Consider the following 21,551-nt stretch of genomic DNA (forward strand, 5'->3'; position numbering starts at 1 on the left):
CACACTAGAAAATACTATTTTAAAGTTTTCCAAATAAATCAAGATGTAAGTTTAAAACATTAATGCAGTGTATTGTAGAAAAAAATCAGGGTGGCAAGGTGCTCTGCTCACGGCACTTGCCTATTCAGTTATATTTAATAAAGCTCCTCACAGTGCTGTAAAGCTTTTTATATGCCAAATTTTCAGCAGCCCCAAAATTCAACAGTGTACTAAAACCAAACTTTATTAGAAAGATTACAGCAGTCATGGATGGTACCCTATCCAATCACTGTAAGATGTTAACAGTTTGGTAAAAGAACAATTAACAAATTTATTTTCTTTTTTCAACCATGCTGTTTCTTTTTTTTCCAAACTTGTCCTGAAGAGGATGTCTCTCTCTGTCTTTTTGATTTGTAAATAACTAGGTGATGATCCTCAAACTGTCTGCTGAACTAATTGGTTCAGAACTTAAGGTACACCAGTACCAAAAAAACACCCTAAAACCAAACATGCAGATATACAACTAAGATGTGGTAACACATCTACAAGCTGCAAGATGATTCAAAAAATATGACAAATCCTTACAACTGCTTCAGAAGTCTTACCTTGCTGTCTAGACTTTTCATGGTTAACAAATCTAGAGTTTTTAAGGAATGGCCTGTAGGTGAGATGAAATAGAGGCAGGCATGGATGCGAGTATCATGGTAGCTAAATAAAGAACGTTTAATTTTCAGTTCTTCCTGGAGATAGGCTTCAAATTGGGCATCTATATAATCCACTATTGGCTGGTAGCTGCAAGAAATAAAATAAAATTTAGCAATCAGATATTACTTACTCCTAAACTGAGCAAGGCTAAGAAAGGAATTCATCTTGTATTCTTTTGTGGATTTTCACTTTACAATTCAACAGCATGCCTACATATCTACATAATATATCAGAAAATTAAATGTACCGAGTGATCCTAATTTCTGAGAGACTACTCAAAAATTAATTGTGTGCCTAATATAGATAATATATTCTCTAGCTACTACTAGTGAAAAAAAAAGCTATGTAAAGTTACTTTTGCTTATTATCAGTCTTACCAAGTGATGTATTATAAACTTCATCAATCAAGCTGTGCAACTGCAGAACTCTTAGGTACAGGAAAGGTACAAGAAACTCTTTAGACACAATACAAGAAAAGAAAGAACATGCAATTACCAGTACCAAGAAATAGGACTTCCAGTATCTTCTGAAGATGAAGTACTGTACATGAGAGAGCTCTTAATAAACAAAAATTGAAAGGAGGAATGTGAGAGAAGAATGAAAATCTGATTTGCAATATAAGTACAGTTTAAGTAAACTTTATCCTATTTAAAACATGATTGTGATCTGCTTTCAAAAAGAAAGCGTTGCTGGACATACAAGCAGCATGCCCTCACTTCTGCTGCTACCAAAAGTTTGTAAACCAGAACAAATGTGATCAAAATTCAAAAGTAGTTGTGGTATCCAAAATTAATAAAGAAGGGTTAAAAGGCAGCTTCCTGCAATATAACACACATCAACACCAGTATCTATACTAATATCTATTTACATCACATTCATCCAAGTCTCTAGCAGTAGCTATTTTCCTTACCATATCATAGGATAGAGATCTCATGACAATCATAACATGGCTCTCTAACTTTCACTTATAATAATCACTGTTCAGGCACTCATATAGCACAAAGGACTGCTAGAATTCATTACAAATAAGGTGAAAGAAACAAAATTTGCTGAGGTGCAGTTCAATATTTTAAAATCTTCAATTCATAAAAGCAGAGACACAAAAACAAGTTCTGAAAAAAAAATAGCATTGTACCTCCACATTTTTTAGTTAAGCTGTCCAACATAAAAACAAACACCTTCAGGAATCCATGTAACGTTCCTTACAGTCTGACATCTTTAATATGCTCCAATAATTTTAAAAAAACACTATATTCTGTACAATGTGCTGTACCTCATAGCCTATTTGGTTGTTTAAATAGTACCCCTGTAGGCCTTCTCCCTTCCACCCCAAAAGAAACTCTAGTCATTATTGCACATTTTATTTACACGTATTTATAAAATATTATATCATAAAGAGGGGGCAGAGTTCAGCTGATTTCTCAAACTGTTTCCTAGACAAGAAGAAAAACATGCCTGCTTTGGTGCACAGAGAAAACAGTTAACCAAGTATTTGGAATGTACGTAAGAAAAATATTTACTACAAAGCAAGAAGAAAACTCACACTGGAATTGAAGACCAAGACTTCTGCTCACCATGGAAACAAGACAACACTTACCTATCTTCTTTGTTTATCTGGTCACCAAAGCCCACGGTATTTACAACGGTTAGTTTCAAACGAACATTGCTTTCCTGGAGTTCGTATGTCTGGGCTCTAAGTCTTACATTTGGCTGAAAATGAGTTGACACAGGGTCATCAAAACTGGTGTTAAACAGACTGTCTATTAAGGTCGATTTCCCAGTTCCAGTTTCTCCTAAAGTTAAACAGAAGGGGTGGGGTAGAAATTTTGCACATCAAATGCCTGCTAAGTATATAAAGTGTTATTGCAACAACAATTTGACAAATTTATCAAAAAATTAACAACTAATTTCTCTGAACAGAACAGTTGCCCGCATTCCCTCATTTACAATGAGCACTAAGTATCTTTTGTTAAATTTTTATCCTACAGGCAGGGGATAGGTACTACTTACCTACTGATGAGGAATAAGCAGAATGACCCCGACACTTTAGTTTTTTTTAAAGTGCAAACAAATATCCATCTGAATTCGAAACACTAAGCAGCTGTGAAACCACAGGGTTCAACACCCAGTTTTTATGAAGACAGGTGAAATACCAGAACAAGCACTTGGTTAAGTACAGAAACATGTCAGTATCACCACCTTGGATTTTAGGACTTCCTGATCTAAAACTCTGTTATGGTAAAAACTGAGTGTAGCCCAGTTTACTCAAAAGAATCCAAGAAGCTGCCCATAAATCAATAAGTGGATGGTTTCTATTTTTAACATTCTGGGTCTTCACATTGTTTATGAAAATGCTAACTATAAAAACAAAGGATTGATACAAATGAGCAAAGTTGGGGCAAGGGTGGAATTATAGTTCATGTTTAATACTAAAGAAAAAGCTGAACATTGCAAATGAATTTAAATTTCAGTCACTTCCTTAGGAGAGAGATAGTTTACAACCAAAACCTTAAAAACTCCATATATTACTTACCGATACAAAGAATGTTGAAGCAGAAGCCCTGCTTGATGGATTTGTTAACCAGCTGATCAGGTAAACTATCAAAACCAACATGACCAGACAAGGATAAGGACCGATAGCCATCATTTTGCTATTAAATAAAATAAAATATTGAAAAATGTATTAGCAAAGTGAGCTGCAAAGCAATTAGTAAGGGCAACAAAAGAACTCTGACAGTAAGCTAGAACTCATTCCTTATAATTTACAAGGAAACAAGAAAAGCAAAAGTCCAGGAAAAAAAAAAAAAAGAAGAAGTAAAATCAACTTTATCCTGTGACTTGAGAAAATACTCCAACTTACTTCACATGGTGGCTATTTGCAGTGTAAAAATGAAGACGATGTTATAGAAAAAAACAAACAAACAAACAAACAAACATGAATGAAATAAAAAGCAGACAAGCCCAGCTAAAAATGTAAATTGAAAGCCATAAACAGAATAGTAGGTCATAGGTGATTTGCTCTTAGAAATGAAGAAAAAAGCATTTTAAAACGACTTAATAGGCAGATTTCAAAAAAGGGACCATAACCACAGGAAGGCATATGTTAACTACATTCTGCATAGCTGGAACGGCAATTATTATTTATATAAAATAATACCTTACCTACACACCAGAACTCTAATATATATTATCAGAAATGTCTAGAGGAGCACAGTTTAAAATGTTAGGAATCCTGCATCACAACGCCAAGGCACTGCCCATACAAAAAGCATGTAAGATTAAAAGGAAGTATCTTGGTTCATACACATGAACTGTGTTTTTAAAGAAACATTCCATATCAAATCTGTAAAAAGCGACAGGTCCATGCTATTCTGTCTCTTCTGTTTCCAATCCACATGCCATTAGTGGTTCCTGGGAACACGTACATAGCCAACAGCAGAAACATTTTCATTTAATACTTACAAGCCCCCCAAAAGTGCCACCTTTTATAATAGGTATCCATCAAAAGTTTCAAACTTCTTGTTCCTAAAGGACGTGGACATCACAGCAAATAGTTACCCTCTTGTTTTGCACAGGACTTCTCGCCTGGGACAACTGACTGCACTAGCTCTGATTTCAGACCGATATGGCCAGATAACTCCATTTAGACTAATACAATGATGAAAAATATGGGTAAGCAAAGTGTGAGATTTAAAGAGAAAAAAAATAAACATTCATTCAAAGCATGTCTGAACATGAAATTCCACAACGTATTCTACTATAATGAAATTACTATTAAAAGGGGGAAATGTTGATGACTGCAGCATCTTAATCATTTAAAGACAAGTGTCCAAGACAAGCCAAGAACATACAGTGTGACAGACAGGAAGCAACTACACTTACACAGTCTAACACTCAAATAACCTCTGTCACCACCAAAATAAGCTCTCCTAAAGCACACCATTAGGTCTCCACACCCAAAGAAAGTACAAGAGGCTCAGCATAACTGTAGAAGGGAGGCCTTTCATCTGCAGTCACTAGCCCAAATCCAAAATCCGCTGGGCTACCCTCAAAATCACTGCCTAATCATGTTACTCTCAAAAAAAAAAAAAAAAAAAAAAAAAAGGCAGGAAAAATTGACTTTCATTCAAGTCCATTTGAATTTCCATGGGCAAACCAACAAAATCCACAACCTTACTGACCATTTCCGAAGGTCATTAGAAATACTGCATCACACACAATACATGAGGACAGGATTAAAAACTGTGTAGACTGAGAAAACCAGTATTACAGCTGTGTCTGCTGTACTGGCTAGGTGGGAAAACAGATGGCAGGAGTCCTCATAGCCATTGCCTCCATAAATTTCATTTTCAAAAGGAAGAAAGAGATTAATTGCAATCTAGCAATTCAGCACAAATGTATCATTTTCTGGGAATGAAACTAAAAAATAATTAGTTATTCCACTATTATATTGGTTGTTTATCACAAAATTTGAAAAACATTTCTGCGAAACAGAGGACAAAGGGAAATAATAAAGATGCAAAACAAGGTGCCTTCTCTGTGCTGAGCTTAGAAAACTATGGCTGTGTTTATAACAACAATATGGCTGTATCACTATTTAAAAAATCATATCGGAAGTCTAAGATGGTTAATTTATTTGTATTTCCGAGTTCCTCCCAAAGATAATTCTTATGGATATGTATTTCAGTCAGGAAAGTGAGTAACAATTTTTGCAATAGGTAGTGATGCATTTGTCAAGATATTCTGAGACATCTCAAATTCAGTATTTTAAAAATACCATTTTTTCACCTTTCTTCACTACACGTAAGTTAATTTAATGACACCACACAGGAGTGAAAATGAAAACTGTTTTGCTGGAAATGTAAATATACAGAAATATATTGCAAGTACTGTGCCGTTTCAGACGAAACCTTGACACCAGACAGAAAAGCCCTGGTAAGCTGTAAAAGCGGATTACAGCACCCGGAGCTTAGAAGAACTTCCCCGACACAACAGCAGAGTTTATACACGGCTGTCTCCAGCCCTGGCCTAGGGGATGGAGGCAAGTCAGCCATGTCATCTTCACTCTGTACATGAGGCAAAACTGTTAGCTGAGATGATAAAGTAAGGCCGCAAGAACATGAAGCTCATTCACCCCACTTGCAGCACCTTAATGACGAGATCACTCTTCCCAGTTCTTTCTGCCAGAGGTAATGACTTGGTAAACCAACAAACCACCGCCAACACCTCCACCCCAAACCTCACACATCCCCAACTCTGTATGGCCTGACAGCGAGAACGTCAGCACGAGAACGTATATAACCACCAGCTACGTAACTGCAGGAATTTCAAGCAGGGGAGAGTATTACTTATATCCGTCATGAGAACGTGCTTAAATGTCTTGCTCTAGTGTTCGCATTTTAAAGAGAAGATTGACAAGCTGAAGGAGGATCAGAAAAGGAAAAGTCATGGTCTATGAAAATCACTTTTGCAGACAGGCAGTAAGAAGCATAGCCTATTTAAGTCGTTCCAAAAAAGTGGGCAGAGTTGACTTGATTGTAATGCCTACAATGAGGAGATTTCTGGCAGGATGCACACAAAAAAAAAAAAACACTATATTAATAGTAAAATTTGAAGAAAAGCTAGAAACAAAGATTCAGATTCTATTTCTATTTTAAAATGTTTACTTTTTTAGGGATTTTAACCGCTCCTAAAGTGTTCACATAGCTGTCCTAAGACAGTTGATTTTACAGGAACCAGTTTCACCAAATATGTCCCAGTAAAAGCTTTTAATTTAGACTGTTAAACTTCCAAGAAATACTGTGTAGTTCAATTAAGCCAAAGCCTCAGCCACACCGATATAGAAGACTGTATCCTTGCACGCTTATACATCCCTTCTCCACGTGGCAAACATGACAGCATTGAGGCCTACAGTCCTGATTTGCAGACCTGCCTCCCCCCAAGCTCTTATTAAAAACATAAATAAATAAAACCTGGGTCTCGGACTATATTCAAGTCTCCTATATAAGCCTCCTGCAGAACCAGACTCACAACCCAAGCAAATAATCATCAGCAAAGACCACTGAAAAGCACCCTCTGAAGCTTGAGGGAAAATAGAAGTAGACGCCGGCCAGCCGGGCCCGTAACACCACGCGGGCGGACGGCACGTGGAGGCAGAAGACAACATCAGCGTGCCCACAGGCACCCCAGACACAGCTCTTTCAGTGCCCTGTGTTCCCCACTACAACAAACAGCTGTGGGCATTCATTAAACCAGGGAATCACACTACTCCAGTATAATCAACTATTTCCCTAATATCATTATGTTTAACCCAACAAATATTAATGTCACTACTGCCTCGAAATGGAGGGTTTTTTTCCTACTCAAAATTATTTTCCATTTTTGGGTGGTCAAAACCTAAAATGTAGATGCATGGTGCATGCATGCATACCGATGATATCTCGCTATTCAGATACATGCATGAAGAAGAGAACTGATGGGATCAGTAGAGGGAACAGAAAGGAAACCTTGGCAAAATAACACAGAAGGAAGGGAACCAAAAACATATGGGAGGTAGAAAAATACAGAAGGAAAAGTCTATGAAGATGCAGAATAAGAAAGGAAATACATTAAAATCACATAGAATTCATACATTGGCCTATTCTGTAAAACAAAAAGCAACACACAGGAGTCAAGTATGAAACAACACGTTCCAAAAACATTCCATAGGAAATAAAGAAGTAATGGCCAAAAGATGCTTCAATGAAAACTCATTTGACAGATTTAACTCACAGTTATCAAGTAATTTATTCAATATGACAGAAACTGTAGCCAGTTTTTAGGGATCCGTCCAAAACACCATGAGCTCAGAATTCTTCCAGCGGCTCTTGCAAATGACTTTTACATGATATTCTGGTGTACCTACAATTTTCTTTTTCTAACCCACTTCAACACACAAGACAGCTTACGTTGCCTTAAATCATAGGTTGCCACAGTATTTCCTTGATGCACACATATATAATATGTCTGATTCTATATATATGTATGTATATATGGAAATATCTTAGAAGGAACCTTAAAGAAAAAAAAAAGTGACATTTTTGCCCTAAGCTTCCGTCTGAAAAGACTTGAGGCAGTGCAGAATCTCCACAAATGCCCTGAAATCCCCCAGGCCAGGTAGAGGAAAAAGTTGTAGCCCCCTCAGCAGAGAACAGGAGGCACAGCATGCAGGCTGTTACTGAAGAGAACTGCTGGACTGTATTTCAAGGTATTTAGGAACAAACAAGCAAAAATGCAGAAATACCTTGCTCATTTTTCAGTTACGAGGAGGTGATTTCACAGACAGCAACGTATGCATTTGCAAACACCACAAAGGCCTCTCTTCACCAGCACATGATTGAGTAACCTGAAAATCCAGCACATGCCGTACCTGTTCCTCCTTTGTTGGAGGTAAGGAGAAAAACAAAGAAAGGGACCGAAATCTGCCGATGCCCTCTGAGATGACCGCGATAAGGCAAAATACTTAGCACTGACACCGTGACTGCTGTCACTTCTGAAGATTTATGCCGGTCTGGCTGTGCTGGCTCAACTGGGCGTGCTGCAGCTGTAGCACTGGGTTTCTCTCCTGGAGAGCAGCAATTCAGTCTCTGCACAAGAGCCAGAGCCCTCGACTGCAGCCACCCTGATGCAGACCTTCCTTGTCCGCATGTGAAAGAAATGCTGGTCCTGGATGTGAGAATGGCAGCTGCTATCTGCAGGCATCTGACTGCATCGAGGCCTTTTTTTTCGCCTCCTTTTTAATTAGTCAATGGCAAGCATTGTGTGCTGTTGTACGGCAGCAATAGCTGCCAGAACTTTCCCAGAAGTCAAAACTTCAAGAATTGGAAGTACTGAATGCTTGCATCTCAGACTTTGTGTAGCCTGATTGTAAATAGATTTACAGTGTAAGGTCATGCTGCATTCTGCAAGTGATTTTGCATTTCTTTTGTGAAAGGACTGAAAACAAAATCCTTCCCACAATACAGTAAGAAATGCTTTAACAATTACACAGTGTGTGTTAAACTAGAAAATCTTAATTTGATGTCACTCTCCGTTACTTATAAAGCTAGGACTAAATCACTTGCCTCCATTACAGACCTATCTTACACCTCTGGTTTTAGTTTTCTCTTCTGTGAAGTCTTCCATCTCCATGCATCCCTCAGCAGATCTAGTGGACCCTCAAGCCCCACCCTCACTCACTTTAGCTGGTTTACCGCCTCTCTCCGCACTCTTCATGCAAACATTAATCAACAAAAACATTTTGTAATGTTTCTTAAACTTTGGCTCTTAGGCTTTTCTTCTTTCCGGTCTCCTGCAAGAGCCAGCCTGTGAAGCAGTGACTCTCAATGTCACTATATACATGTATGCATGGAAAGAGAAAACTACCATAAAGTTAATGCATCGCACTACATCGTACCACCACTCCTGAGGATTTATCCATGCCTTAAAGACAGTATCTGTGAAACGCACCTCTCCAAGCAAGAGCTCTGATGTAAAACAATCTATACTCAACAGCCAAGTCCTGGGCAAGCGGGGGAACATGAACGAAGAAGCCCTTTCATTCCCCTGCTGAAGATTAGCTGGAGCTCGGTGGATGGCTCTGACAATAGCAGGACAAATAATTCTTTCAGCACCAGGCACAAGGGTAGACCTGGTCCTCGTCCGGCCCCCGCTCCCATGTCGCCCCGCAGGTTGTGTCGCGGAGAGCCAGGGCGAGAAACCAGCCTGGATGAGAGCTGCTCCAAGGAATGAAAACTTCCAAGGAGCGGTGCCCGTTCTCCATTTCTCCAGCTCCCACACAAGCTGTGCCGCGTACCCGAGGTGTAGCAGCACAGCACCGGGACGAAGCCAAGTACCACCCGAGACAGGTACTTCACCTGCCCACCACCAGAAAACGCAAGACCCGCTGGAAACCACTCTTCTTTCCCTAAACAACCCAAGTGCCCCTGCCCTTAGCGATACCTAGAACCGTTCTGTGCTGTCACCAGGCGGGAAGCACGGCAGCAGGCTCCACGCACAAATAAACCCCTGCGTCTCGCCCAAAATGGGGACCGATGTTGCAGCCCTTGGAAGCCCCGGGGCCGCCAGCTGTGCCACCACCGAGGTCCTTCAGCCCGCTTCCAGCCCTCTCACCCCGGCAAATTCCGGCTGCGAAGCGGCGTGCCAGGGCTGCTCCCCCCCGGGCACCGCGGCGGGGACTTACCGGCTGCCGGCCGGCACGGGGGGCGGCCATGGCCACCGGGGGGGGGACGGAGGGAAGGGCGGCGAGGCGAGAGGGAGTGAAGGAGAGAGGCAGGGAAGGAGGGTAACCCCCTGCCGGGGCCGGGGCCGGGGCCGAGAGCGGGCGGCGCCCAACGGGCGGAGCGGCGGCCGGGGGGCGGAGGGGGAGAGCGGGCGGCTCCGTGAGGGAGCCCGCCCCGGTCCCTCCCGGCCGGAGGAGGGGCTCGGGCCGCCGGGGCTCCGCCGCGCCCTCAGCAGCAGCAGCAGCAGCAGCAGGAGAAGGAGAAACAGGAGAAGGATGGCGCTGGGGCGGCGGTGAGATGGCGGAGCCCGGCGAGCTGCGCCAGGAGGCGGTGGTGCGGTTCCTGCGGGAGCGGGGCGGGCGGGCGCGCAACGCGGAGCTGCTGGAGCATTTCGGCGGCTGGCTCAGCCCCGCCGAGCCCGGCCGCCGCGCCGCCGCCCGGCAGCGCTTCAAGGAGCTGGTCAACGCCGTGGCCACCGTCCGCCCGGAGCCCGGCACCGGCGCCAAGTACGTGCACCTCCGCCGCCGCTTCTGCGAGCCGCAGCCCCCCGAGGGCGGCGCCGGGCGGCAGAGCCCGCCGCCCTCCCCGCGGGCAGGCGCCGGGCAGCCGCCGCCGCCTCCTCCTCCTCCTCCTCCTCCTCCTCCTCCCGCTGCTGCTCCTGCACCGGCGAGGGGGGATGAGGGGGAGGAGGAGGAGGCTGCGGGGGGCTCCCCCGGGGCGGCGGGGGGCTCCCCGGGGGGCCGCAGGAGCCTGCGGGAGGCGCCGCGGGGCGGCTCGCCCCAGCTGAAGCGCGGCGCCCTGCCCGCCGCAGCCCGCGGCCGCGACTCGGACAGCGGCTCGGTGGCCTCGTCGTCGGCCGAGGAGGAGGGGAGCGCGGCGGGGTCCGTGGCGCTGGACCCGCTGGAGCACGCGTGGATGCTGTCGGCCTCGGACGGGCGGTGGGAGAGCCTGGAGGGGCTGCTGAGCTGCGAGCCGGCGCTGTGCTGCAAGAGGGACTTCATCACCGGCTTCACGGCGCTGCACTGGGCGGCCAAGCACGGGCGGCAGGAGCTGCTGGCCACCCTGGTCAACTTCGCCCAGAGGCACCGGCTGCCCGTGGACATCAACGCCCGCACCAGCGGCGGGCACACGGCGCTGCACATCGCCGCCATGCACGGCCACACAGAGGTGGTGAAGCTCCTGGTGGGCGCCTACGACGCCGACGTGGACATCCGCGACTACAGCGGGCGCAAGGCCGCGCAGTACCTGCAGCAGGGCACCTCCGGGGACATGCGGAGCCTCGTGGGGGCACTGGACGAGGAGGAGGAAGAGGAGGAGGAAGGGGCTGCCGGCAACGGGAGCGGGCGCTGGAGGCTCTCCAAGGTGTTGCCCTCCAACCTCATGAGCTACCGGCTCTCCCACCACCACCATCACCACAGCGCCGGGGAGGAAGCCGAGGGCACCGACGGGGCAGCGGTGCCAGGCAAGGGCAAGGAGATGACCAGGAAAGCCTCCGGCAGCGGGCGGATGAAGCCCCGGCTTAATAAGATCCGCTTCAGGACTCAGATCATCCACAACACGCCCTCCTTCCGCGGTGACACCGAGGAGGAAGAGCACGAGGAGAAGTCCCTGAAAGCATCGTTCAAGCTCAGGCCGAAGTCCAACGTCTTTGGATAGGGCCGGGGAGCAGGAGGTCGGGGAGGTGGGCGCACGGACCAGCGCGCCCCGGGGTGTAGCGTGGAAGGGGAGGCAGCTGCAGGCGAGGGCTCCTCTGGACTCGTGTGCTCTGGGGAGATGGGTCCTGAGCATCTTGCTTTAACCCTCAGTGCGGCGGGCTGGCAGGGCTCGGGTGGCTGCCAAGGAGGCAGCTGTCTCGACTGGGCCCTCGGCGCTGAAACGAGGGGCAGTCGGGTGCGTTGAGAAACGCTGGGGTGTCTGAAAGCTGTGCTCCTTTCTCTCTAAAGGCAGACTTCTGGATCAGAAACCTGTGTCTGTAAATCTAGGATTAGCGAGTTGACTGGGGGAAAGAAAAACGCAAATGCTCTACTCTTATCAGCTGGTACTATAAACTCCTTACAACTTGCTGTGTAAGAACACCACCTCAGTAATACGCAAGTATATTTTAAGTTTCTTCTTAACAGCAATACCACCTGGCACAGCACAGACTTGGATACCTGAAGTGAGACCGTAGATAAGTTTCCTGTCAGAATCCAAGTTTCAGTCCAGCAAAGACCTGAGCCTGTGTTAACTTTGTGTGCTGAGAATTGCCTGATTTAACATTGGGAATATCAAAGGAAGAAAAAAATGACACTGCAAGCAATGAACGAAGTTAACCATGTGCTGAGGTCTCTGCTGCCTGAGATACTACTGAACTTGCTCATCACTGTTGTAATACTGATAGAAAATAACATGAGTGAAGAGTCTTTTATATAGTTGGTATCTCATGTTTTGTCTTAGGCAAAGCAGTTTTGTTTTAATCACTGTGAATTCTCAAGTGCCAGACCTAGCGCAGTTCCGTTTATTCAGTCTGGTCAAGTCTTGTTAATGTGTAACTGACTGCATTTAAAATCAGAAAATTGTGTTGTATGTGTTACATGTGAAAGTCATTCTCTTTTAGAAAAGAGCACAGACACCATTGCATGCAATCTTACTGAAGCTGATGTGGTCCCGTAATGTAATAGGTACAGGTCTGTGTTTGCTAGAAACTTAGGTGCCAATCCCTTCAACTTACTTTGTGGAAAAATAGAAGGTAGGGAGAAAAAGGGGGAGAGGGGGTATAAGGTGAATAGCCAGAACTCTGAAGCTTTATCCCCACTTATAATGCTCATTAAAAGCCAAATAATGACATATTTTAGTTAAGTGGCAGCAATGGTGTTTGAGTTCTTTTAAACTTGTATTTCTAGAGAAGTAATAACTAAGGCTTTGAACATCGTGCTAAAAAGCTAAAGCTTTCCGAAACCTTGAATTTTGTTTCTCTGCTTTAAAGGTAGCAATTCCAGTGAAATCTAGGAGGCGCTCCTTAAGAATGAGGTATTGAGCTGACCCTGAATCCTGAATGCTGATCAAGGTAGAAGTCACCTGTGCTTAGATGTTAAGGTACTGCCAATTTCAAGGCAACGCTTGTCAGAGCATGTTTCAGGTTGGCTTCCTCAGAATGTTTGTGCGTGTCTGTCAGGTAACAAATGGAAAGTAGGTAGACTTTGACTTGTTACAGTCGAAATCTGAGACACTGATTAAGTGCGTGCCACAAGCTCTAGAACACTTCACAGGGAAACTGCTGCTGGGAGTTGTGCACTTTCAAGGTAACAGCTGTCTGTAGCTGTTGCTGGTGGTTTACTTTATTTTAGAGACAGAGGAAGGGAGTGGTAGCAATTCATCAGTTTCAGGCTTCCCATGTACATGGATTACCAGTATCTGCACTTTGTGTCAAAACCTAATAAATGACAGTATTTGATAGGCATGCAAGCAACACTTAACTGTTTCTGGGAAAAGTTACATGGAACAAAAACTGAATCTGGAGAGGTGCTGGTCATTACTTTCATGCAAAAAGACTAAAAATTATACAGAGGTTCAGCTTTAGTTTATAAATTATAGCTATAATATAGATTTCATGTGCCTTCATTTTGGGTTGGTTGCTACAAATGTGATGGATATAGTCAGTTTTGCAAAGCACTTGGTCTTTATATCCGTGAGACAGGACCAAAAATTTTTCCGCAGCCCTTCCTGTTTAAGCTGTCAACTCATACAACAATTGGGTGTCTGAAAGGGGAAAAAAAAATCATAGGTATTATTCTTCAGAGCTAATTCTTCTGTAACAGAGAGGAGAGTTAAACACTTAAATTTTAAACTTCTTTCACTACAGAAGATAAATAGCTTTTTAGGCTTCTGCAAAAAGGTTTTCAATTGGACATGAGTCCTCTTCAGTGTGGTGTTTCTGAATTGAGCGCATTCCATTCAACTACTTCCAAATCTTATTAAGGTAACTTTCTGCTTTTAGAGTTTATAATTTTTCATGTGAACTGTTGGGTCAAGTGTTTATCTCTTCATATGCAAATAGCAAAGAATTGCACAGAATTACTGAGACTTAGATAGCTGTTGGGGTTTGGGGAAATGAGTCGAGGACTTCCACGCCTTGGGATTTGGAATATAAAACCCTTTGGATTTTAAAAGACTAACTGGAACGTAGTTTTATCTTGCGTAATGCAGTAGAACTTGGTAATTACTAAGAGAATTTGGCAAATGGTAGAAAGACATATCATTGTAACTCATTGTTTGAACTGTCAAAGTGAAACTGTTGGTCCACTCATATGGTCTCATCAATTAGTGAGACTTCACTTTAATGGTCCAAAGGTCTTCGCAAGGTGGGGTGCGATGACACCAAGTCCAAACCCTAAAAAAAATGGTACTGTTGGTGTTAGAGATATTTTTGACAAATGGCTGTATAACCACTAGTGTATATTTGCGCTATGGGACTAAAGCACTTTGATTTCACATTATGACTTGTCACATTCCACACAGTTACTTTTTATAACATGAGCTAAAACTGAAGTTTTCGTTTGGAGATAGGAAAGACTTGATGCCCCGTTTAAGAATATTTACAGTCTAAAGGTACTCTTTAGTCAAATATTTTTGGATACACTGCCTAGAAAGATGTGAATTTGAAATAAAGTTGTATGGTACAGAAAACTGGAGCACTTACTGGTGTCTTTTTAATAGTACACTTGAAGTTCCTGAATGTGTTTGTTTACTTTCTGTGATAGTGTGTAAGGCAGCAAGACTGTAATGTAAACAGTTGATATCTTTTATTGTATCTTACGCTTGAAATATTTTAGAGGCCTGGAAGCCCGTCAGTTTTTATTAATACAGCTTTTTATGGGTGTCTTTCTCAATGGTTATGAGTTAAGAATCTGTAAATTTTAGTTTTACTGAAATAAAAAGAGCCCATGAATTGTTCATGCTTGGATCTGCTTTTGTATGCTACGTACTTAGGGGCTGCTTGCGTGTTGGCTGGTAAAGATATGCATTGTTTTGGATTTTCTTCTATCATGAAGATGTCTGATATTGGCTAACACTACAGAAAGAAGAAGACGGGAAAAAGATAGTGGAGTTGCTTGAAAGGCAGTAACGTTTCTCCTTAGCAGTTGCTCTCCGATAACTCATGTCAAAGTAAATGAAGACACAACAGGGTTTCTGTAGAGAAGTATGTCTAAATAAGGGCCTGGGAGAGTGGCGTTGCTTGACTTAAAATAGCGCCCTGACCTTATTTCTGTGCAATTAAAAATCTCTGACTCTGAGAAGACTTAATACTAGTTTTTGCCACTATGTAAAGGTCAATACCTGATTAAAAAAGGTTTAGGATTAAGGCTTTTTGTAATGTCTGAACTACAACAAGCAGCTTCTCTGTAGGGAAGTATCACTGCAGTACCGTACGGATTTTGGTATACCTAAATATCCTTTGAACTTGCTGCCTTACTAAAACGTATTTTAAGACTGGTGGACCTCATGCTGCCAGTAAATCCTTTGAGAGCCGTCCAAATTTATGGTCAGACTGAAAAAAGGCTCTGCTATTGCTGAGGATTATAGGTTGATAAGGATGCGAGCAGCTCCAAGCCAGGCAACCCCAGATCAGTGGTTTGGAGACAAGAGTGAGACGAGGACGGAGGGGAAGTGTTCTCGGGAGCTCAGGGGAGAACGGGGGCATGCGGATAGCAGCTGAGGTGGGGACAGAGCGAGGACGTGAGCTTTGCTGGTCGTGCAATGGCTTGACTAGTTGGTCAGAAAGCTCTCTAATAAACATATATCCCTTCTGTTACAGAGTAATGCTGGGAGAGACGACTTGCTGAGAGCTCAAATGTAAATTAATGTCTCATGTTAAGTATTTTTGTTGGTCCTCTTACTGTTATTTCCTAGTGTAGCTAGTACTGTTTGCAAGAAGTACAAACAACTCTTCTGTCGAGCGTAGCTACAGCTGTTGAGTCTCTGTACATCAGATTGGTCCCACTTTAGATTTCTCACTGGGAGAGAAGCCCTTCAGTATTGCGTTGTTATCTTCCTTTTCCATTGACTAGAAAGGAAGAGTAAGGGGCCTGCAGTCCTGACTTACTGTGCCTCGAGCGGCCCAAGCTATATGGAATGCATGAGCCTGAAGACATTAGAACAAACTTTGGAGACTTCATCCAGAAAAAAAACAAGTTTGGTTATGCATTTTGGTGCTTGCTTGGTTGGTTGTTTTTTGCCTCAAGTTGAGGGGGGAAAAAAGTATATATTGCTATTTTTTTTGTGTCCCTGAGTGTTAAGTGGGGGAGGAAGAAGTCATAGATTAATATTAGGGTTTGGGAGAGCTGCTAGCTGTTCAATTTGGGTTAAATTATTATCAGTTTGGGGAGGAAACTGGAACATGACTTTGCACTTTCAGAGTTGTTACAGTGAAACATCTTATCTTCATGTTTTTCAGCTGTTCCAGAATTTATCTTGTATCACTCTTCGGTTTAGCCAAAATCAGTGCTGATGTGTCCTAATTATGCACATTACTGGAAAAACTGAGCCAAGCTACCAGGTTTTGTTTGTTTTTAATACAACTTTTGTCCATTTTAACAAAACTTTGTTATATTAAAAGGCATTTTATGAACCTATAGTAGCAATGTCAAGCAGCAGCAGCGCTAGTCAACAAAGCTGGGTCTCTGCATGTATCTGCGTCAATGCCGGTAAATCATTGAGGCTGTTGCTGTCAGTCCAAAGCAGACAGCCTGTAGCATGCACACGTATCAAGTCTAGTCCATGAAAAGTAAGTTTGGAAACTTTAATGTCTCTAACAACCATAATAATTCAGTTGGCTGGGTTGTTTCTAGACCTGGTCTTACATGTAGATGAAACACTGGGAATTTCCTCAGTAGTTTTCCCCTGGAGCTAGAGGCCTTTCACTTTTGCTAGGTGTCTCTTGAGCTCTACTGATTACTTCACTCTGTAGTTCCCCAAAGCACCTGAGAAATTGGTGGTAGAGTGGGCAGGAGCAGTCGACTCTTCTTCTTGAAGCTGGACAGGTGGGTGTTCTTGGGTGGAAGTTTTTTGGGATGTGGGTTTTGTTTTGGTTTGGTTTGTGGCTTTTATTTGTTTTCTTTTAGGAAAGAGATAAAGGATATCAGCAGTATTTGTTGGGGCACAGAGATCCCGTGAGACAGTTCATATTAAGGAGGTGCCGTCCATGTTGTTACTTTGATTGCAGAACAACAAAATGAATGATGTAGGTTAAAAAGATGTCTTCTGTTCACTGAACATGAATTTGTTTGAAATAATAAAACCTCAAAATTCCAGAAAATATGTTTGTAACACTTGAATAAATAACAGCATTTATATTTTCTATTTATTTGCCTTTTTACCTATCACATACCATGTTACCACAGGTACGTCTTACAGAAGTAACTCTGTGTTAACTTGGGAGCTTATAATTAAAGGGTTGCAGCTAAGTCCTGCTGGTTCAGCTGCCTCCTACAACAGGACCGTTAGCTACCATTCTCACACTTCTGCCTCTTGAAGTTTCCCTTTCCATCGCAGATGGGCTGGGTGGAACAGACTGCAGGCATCGCAGCTGCACGACGTGGGTTGTGGCAGTGGCGAATTTCAAGGTTTCTGAAGCTGCTAGAAGTACTTCCCTTGATGGGGATGGAAGCAGAGATGCTACATCACGTCATCTGCCTCTGACATTTACACAGGTATTACACTTGCACGTGAACAAATGGCTGGAAATGGATGTATTAGGCTTTTCTTTTTTAACCTGGAATTTTCTCACCTTCTAAAGGCTGCTCCAAGTTCCCGCAGCCATCTCACAGGATATCCACTGACAATACAATTAGCCGTGTTAAAACTAGTACTTTTTATGATGGGCCCTAAAATGGGAGTTCTGCTTAGCATGAGTGCCCACCCCATTCTCCTGTGCAGACAAGATACCTTTTGATAGCTGTCTAGATGAATTCAAATTTTGGAAAGCTTTGCCTCAACTCCTGTTAAAAATAGAAGACTGTGACTTTAAAGATGACTAATCATTTTGAAAGTTCACTTCCCTACACACCCTTCAAACCGAACGCCTGAGGTAAAGAAGAAGGGGAAAAAAAAAGTAACGCGTTTCAAGCATGCCAGCACACACAGTGACTAAGCAGTACAGGGCAACAGCTTCTTTTTTAATCCCTGAATGATCTTAGTGTTCCCCTTTCCACAACAGCATTCTTCAGGGGTCCTTTTCCTGTGCCAGGTTTAAATGCCACTGACCTCTATAGGAAGCACCCCTGGCTTTCATGGGTCAGTAACGATGAATTACCTACTCAGAAAATAGGGCTGTTATGTTTTTTAAAGTATATCACCTGCCCTTGGCTGAAACAAGTGGCAGGAAGACTTTGGAGATGGGATTTGATTTCTTTTTTTCCCCAGTGATCTTTTTAAAAAGGAATTGATACCATAAGGTATGGAGTTGTTAATGTCACCATGACTTTTTATGGTCCTTTATGGCCTTGTGAACATCTCACCTACTCTCTTGATTTGAGGTGGAGTGAAAAGACAAGGAAGTGATGCTAAGGGAGTGGAATCTGACTGGGAGCGGAGGAAATGTATTAGGCTGTCAAAACTTCTGTTGATAACATTGCTACTACTGGTTCTAGAGTGGTATTGCCAAATCACAACTGGTATCTCACAATATCAGGTACTGTCCAAACACAAGAGAAGATAGGGCCCCTGACCCTAGAATCTCTGTAGCCTACTCAAACAGGGATCATATATGCAAAATAGATCAAATATCTATACGTACATACAAAAAAAGAAAAGCCATACCACTTTTGGCTAGATGTTTTGCTGCTTTTCCCCTCACGCCTTACTATGACTCTCCTGGGAGCCAGTCAGTCAACCCTTTAACAAATCTTCTAGCACATTTGGAATTAATGAAATTTCAAATAGCATGAGGGGGATGTCATTAGCCTAAATCTCCAAACTAACATTCTTAAAACCTTATTTAAACAACACAGTTGAATTCAGCCTAAACTGGTTTAATATTTGAAGGAAGGAACTTAAGCCCAGTTTGGTCAAAGAATATATGTGAAAATCAACAATGCATTTTCAGAGTATGACTGCAAGACTGATGACAAGTCCTTCACTGACAACTTGCACTTAGATCCCAGGCTTGACACTTAGCTGCCCCAGTAATGAGTGCTATGGAAAAGTCTATTTTGTGTGTTCCTACACTAGCATTTACAAAACAATTCAGGAAAAAAAAAATATAGGTGTTGAAAACTTGACATCATGTTTCTTCTAGAAAGGATGAGGAAAATAAAGGAGATGCTGTTTGAATTTGCTCCTGTTTCCAAAATGGGAAAAGTAGGAACGGTAAATGATCTGTCAGTCCCCATTTTTCCCTTTTACAATGAGCTTCTAGAAAGCACACCCTGAAAGTTCCTCATTAACTTTGTTGTTATCATTAATAGCGTGTATGTTCACATCTGATGGGGCTTTTATAACAACTCACCATAATTGTTTGGGTCACCTGTCAGTTTTGCTTGCGCTTGGATACATTTACATATCATTTTCATTTTTAGTTTTTCTGTTGGAGCTGTACCTCATTGCCAGCGTGGAACTAGGATGGCATTAAAAGTGCTTCAAAATTACAGTGAAGAAAGGGGGTACTGACAATTTTGAGAAAGGGGGGAATGAATACCTGCGTTTCAGGCTAGTTGGGAGGTCTCAGGAGGCACAGAAAAGTTTCCACCCAATGGTCTACCTGTACAAACAGAAATGAGGACACTGAGATCAGCTCATTGTTTCACACCCTCCTAGTATTTTTGATTTCATGAAGATCCCGTAGTTGCTGTGAGATCGTCACAAGGATCCCTTGACAAGCCACAAGGGAAAAGGAAGAGATACTGAGATGGAGCAGCACTGCAGTAAGAAAGGCTCAGGCACCTGTGTTCTGCCACCAACACTGCCACTGCAAGTGATGCAGGACAGAAGAAGCTTCTGGCCTAGTCTGGTGATAGCTCATTATGTTTTTCCTCATCTGTTTTCTGGGTGTTATAGAACAGTAGTCATGGACACAGGGTAGGGATGTTGGATGTTTTGATTTTTGCTTTACTTACACTCACTCACTATTGAAATTTAGTCCAATTTTGTAGCATAATTTCAACCACATATCACCCAAGGATCTCATTAGCCTTGCTGCTTTTTGATTTGGGTAGTGTGAGAAGAAAAGCGCCAACTGCTCTGGTATCCTTGGGTTCCTATGTTTCATCATAACGTCGGTGTTACCCTACCGATACCCAGCATCTCCAGATTCTCCACAGGCACTACTGAATTGCTTTCAGTTCACACTTAAGAATGTGAAATACTGCAGTAAAATATATCCCACCGAATGTTATAAGCCTGAGGAAATGAGAGGCACACAAACGTGCAGGTTGTCTCAGTTAACACAGGAAGGGTGTGAACAACTAGGAAATGTAACTTGTACTGTACTTAGAAAAGAAGTAAGCTGTTGAATCAAATTCTCATTAGATATTCAGTCCTAGAATCTTAAATATGGAATTCACATGGGATTCAAATGTTTGCTAATTTTAGCATTTTTGAGTAACATCTTTAAATAGTCTCGGTTTCTTCACTCCCGTGAATCACTTTGCATTTGCTACAGTCGTCTCCTGCCTTCCCCCCCTCCACCCTGTGGCTTATGATGACAATGTGGCAATTCATGAATGAGTGGGTGACATTAAATGTCGCTGTTCATCCTAGCCAGTATTGATGTAAAAGGTCTATTTGTGTTTGCTGGCTAAATCCTGCCTCTAACAGAAGGGATTTATTAGTTCTGTTGTTAGAATAATTGTTTCTTTAATGACACAGTGATGATATATCTGATTGTGCACAGAAGCAGAAAAGACAGCTGATGGAATTACAGTGCAAATTACAAATTGCATTTTCACAGGGAGATAATAGTAAATTTTAGTTTTTTTCTGGCTGAGAATTGCCCTGTATTACTCTAATTTATATATTTTGCTTCTAGTTCACATCCAGAGCTATGATTAATTAGAACTTCCTTATGATTAACCTTAGCCACACTTTCTTTGTGTCAAGTGCAGGAATACATTTGCTGTTGGCACGCATTTGCTAACTCATATTTTATTAGCAGCAGCATTACCAGCTTGATTGGGCAGGATCTACACGACTAGTACAGTTATCAAGAAGTTAAATGCCTCTATCAGATACTCTTTTTAATCATTTTATAGTCAAAGGAGGAAATAGGGACTTTTGATGATAACTTATTTTTACCTAACATAAATTTTTAAGGTAATTACTCTGTAGAGCACCAGAGTTCTCCATCACTTGCATCGTTTACACACCACAAACTATGTTGCTTCAGATCATGACATAGCAGATCAGTTCCTAGTCCACAAATTAAAGAATAGCTTCAAGAAAGCACTCAGTAATCAATCCATTTCTTGCATTATGTTCTGATAGCTGCAAATTGAGCCAGACGTAACTTCAGAAGAGCCATATAAATTTATGAGCACCGTACCCCTGTGCGAGTAACCAGCTGCTTCCCCACACGCTGCTGCAGAGCACCCCATGCCTCCAGGCTTAAGAACCGCTATCAAAGAATTGAAAGTA

General features: G+C 42.7%; 2 protein-coding genes across 6 annotated transcripts in view; one reads left to right on the forward strand and one right to left on the reverse strand.

Moving 5' to 3' along the window:
• The window catches only part of SEPTIN10 (septin 10), a 29,489-nt gene extending 19,412 nt beyond the window's left edge, over positions 1-10,077 (reverse strand). For 2 of the 5 annotated variants that reach the window (XM_040553104.1, XM_040552971.1), the window contains exons 1-4: positions 9,905-10,058; positions 3,218-3,335; positions 2,282-2,477; positions 585-771 (exon numbers count right to left, since the gene is read on the reverse strand). In XM_040553104.1, the coding sequence (XP_040409038.1) occupies positions 585-771; positions 2,282-2,477; positions 3,218-3,335; positions 9,905-9,934 (531 nt within the window). In that variant the 5' untranslated portion in view covers positions 9,935-10,058. Of the gene's footprint in view, positions 1-584; positions 772-2,281; positions 2,478-3,217; positions 3,336-7,966; positions 7,991-9,904 lie in introns of those variants that run through there. The other 3 variants (XM_040553186.1, XM_040553231.1, XM_040553042.1) reach the window with 3 other exon arrangements.
• Positions 10,078-10,116: 39 nt separating this feature from the next.
• On the forward strand, positions 10,117-14,876 carry SOWAHC (sosondowah ankyrin repeat domain family member C). The gene has a single exon (XM_040553318.1). It carries the CDS (start codon positions 10,242-10,244, stop codon positions 11,598-11,600), a length of 1,359 nt encoding a protein of 452 aa, XP_040409252.1. The 5' UTR covers positions 10,117-10,241; the 3' UTR covers positions 11,601-14,876.
• The last annotated feature ends 6,675 nt before the right edge of the window (positions 14,877-21,551 follow it).

This window comes from Cygnus olor, chromosome 1 (assembly GCF_009769625.2).
Source record: "Cygnus olor isolate bCygOlo1 chromosome 1, bCygOlo1.pri.v2, whole genome shotgun sequence".
NCBI classification, from domain to species: Eukaryota; Metazoa; Chordata; class Aves; order Anseriformes; family Anatidae; genus Cygnus; species Cygnus olor.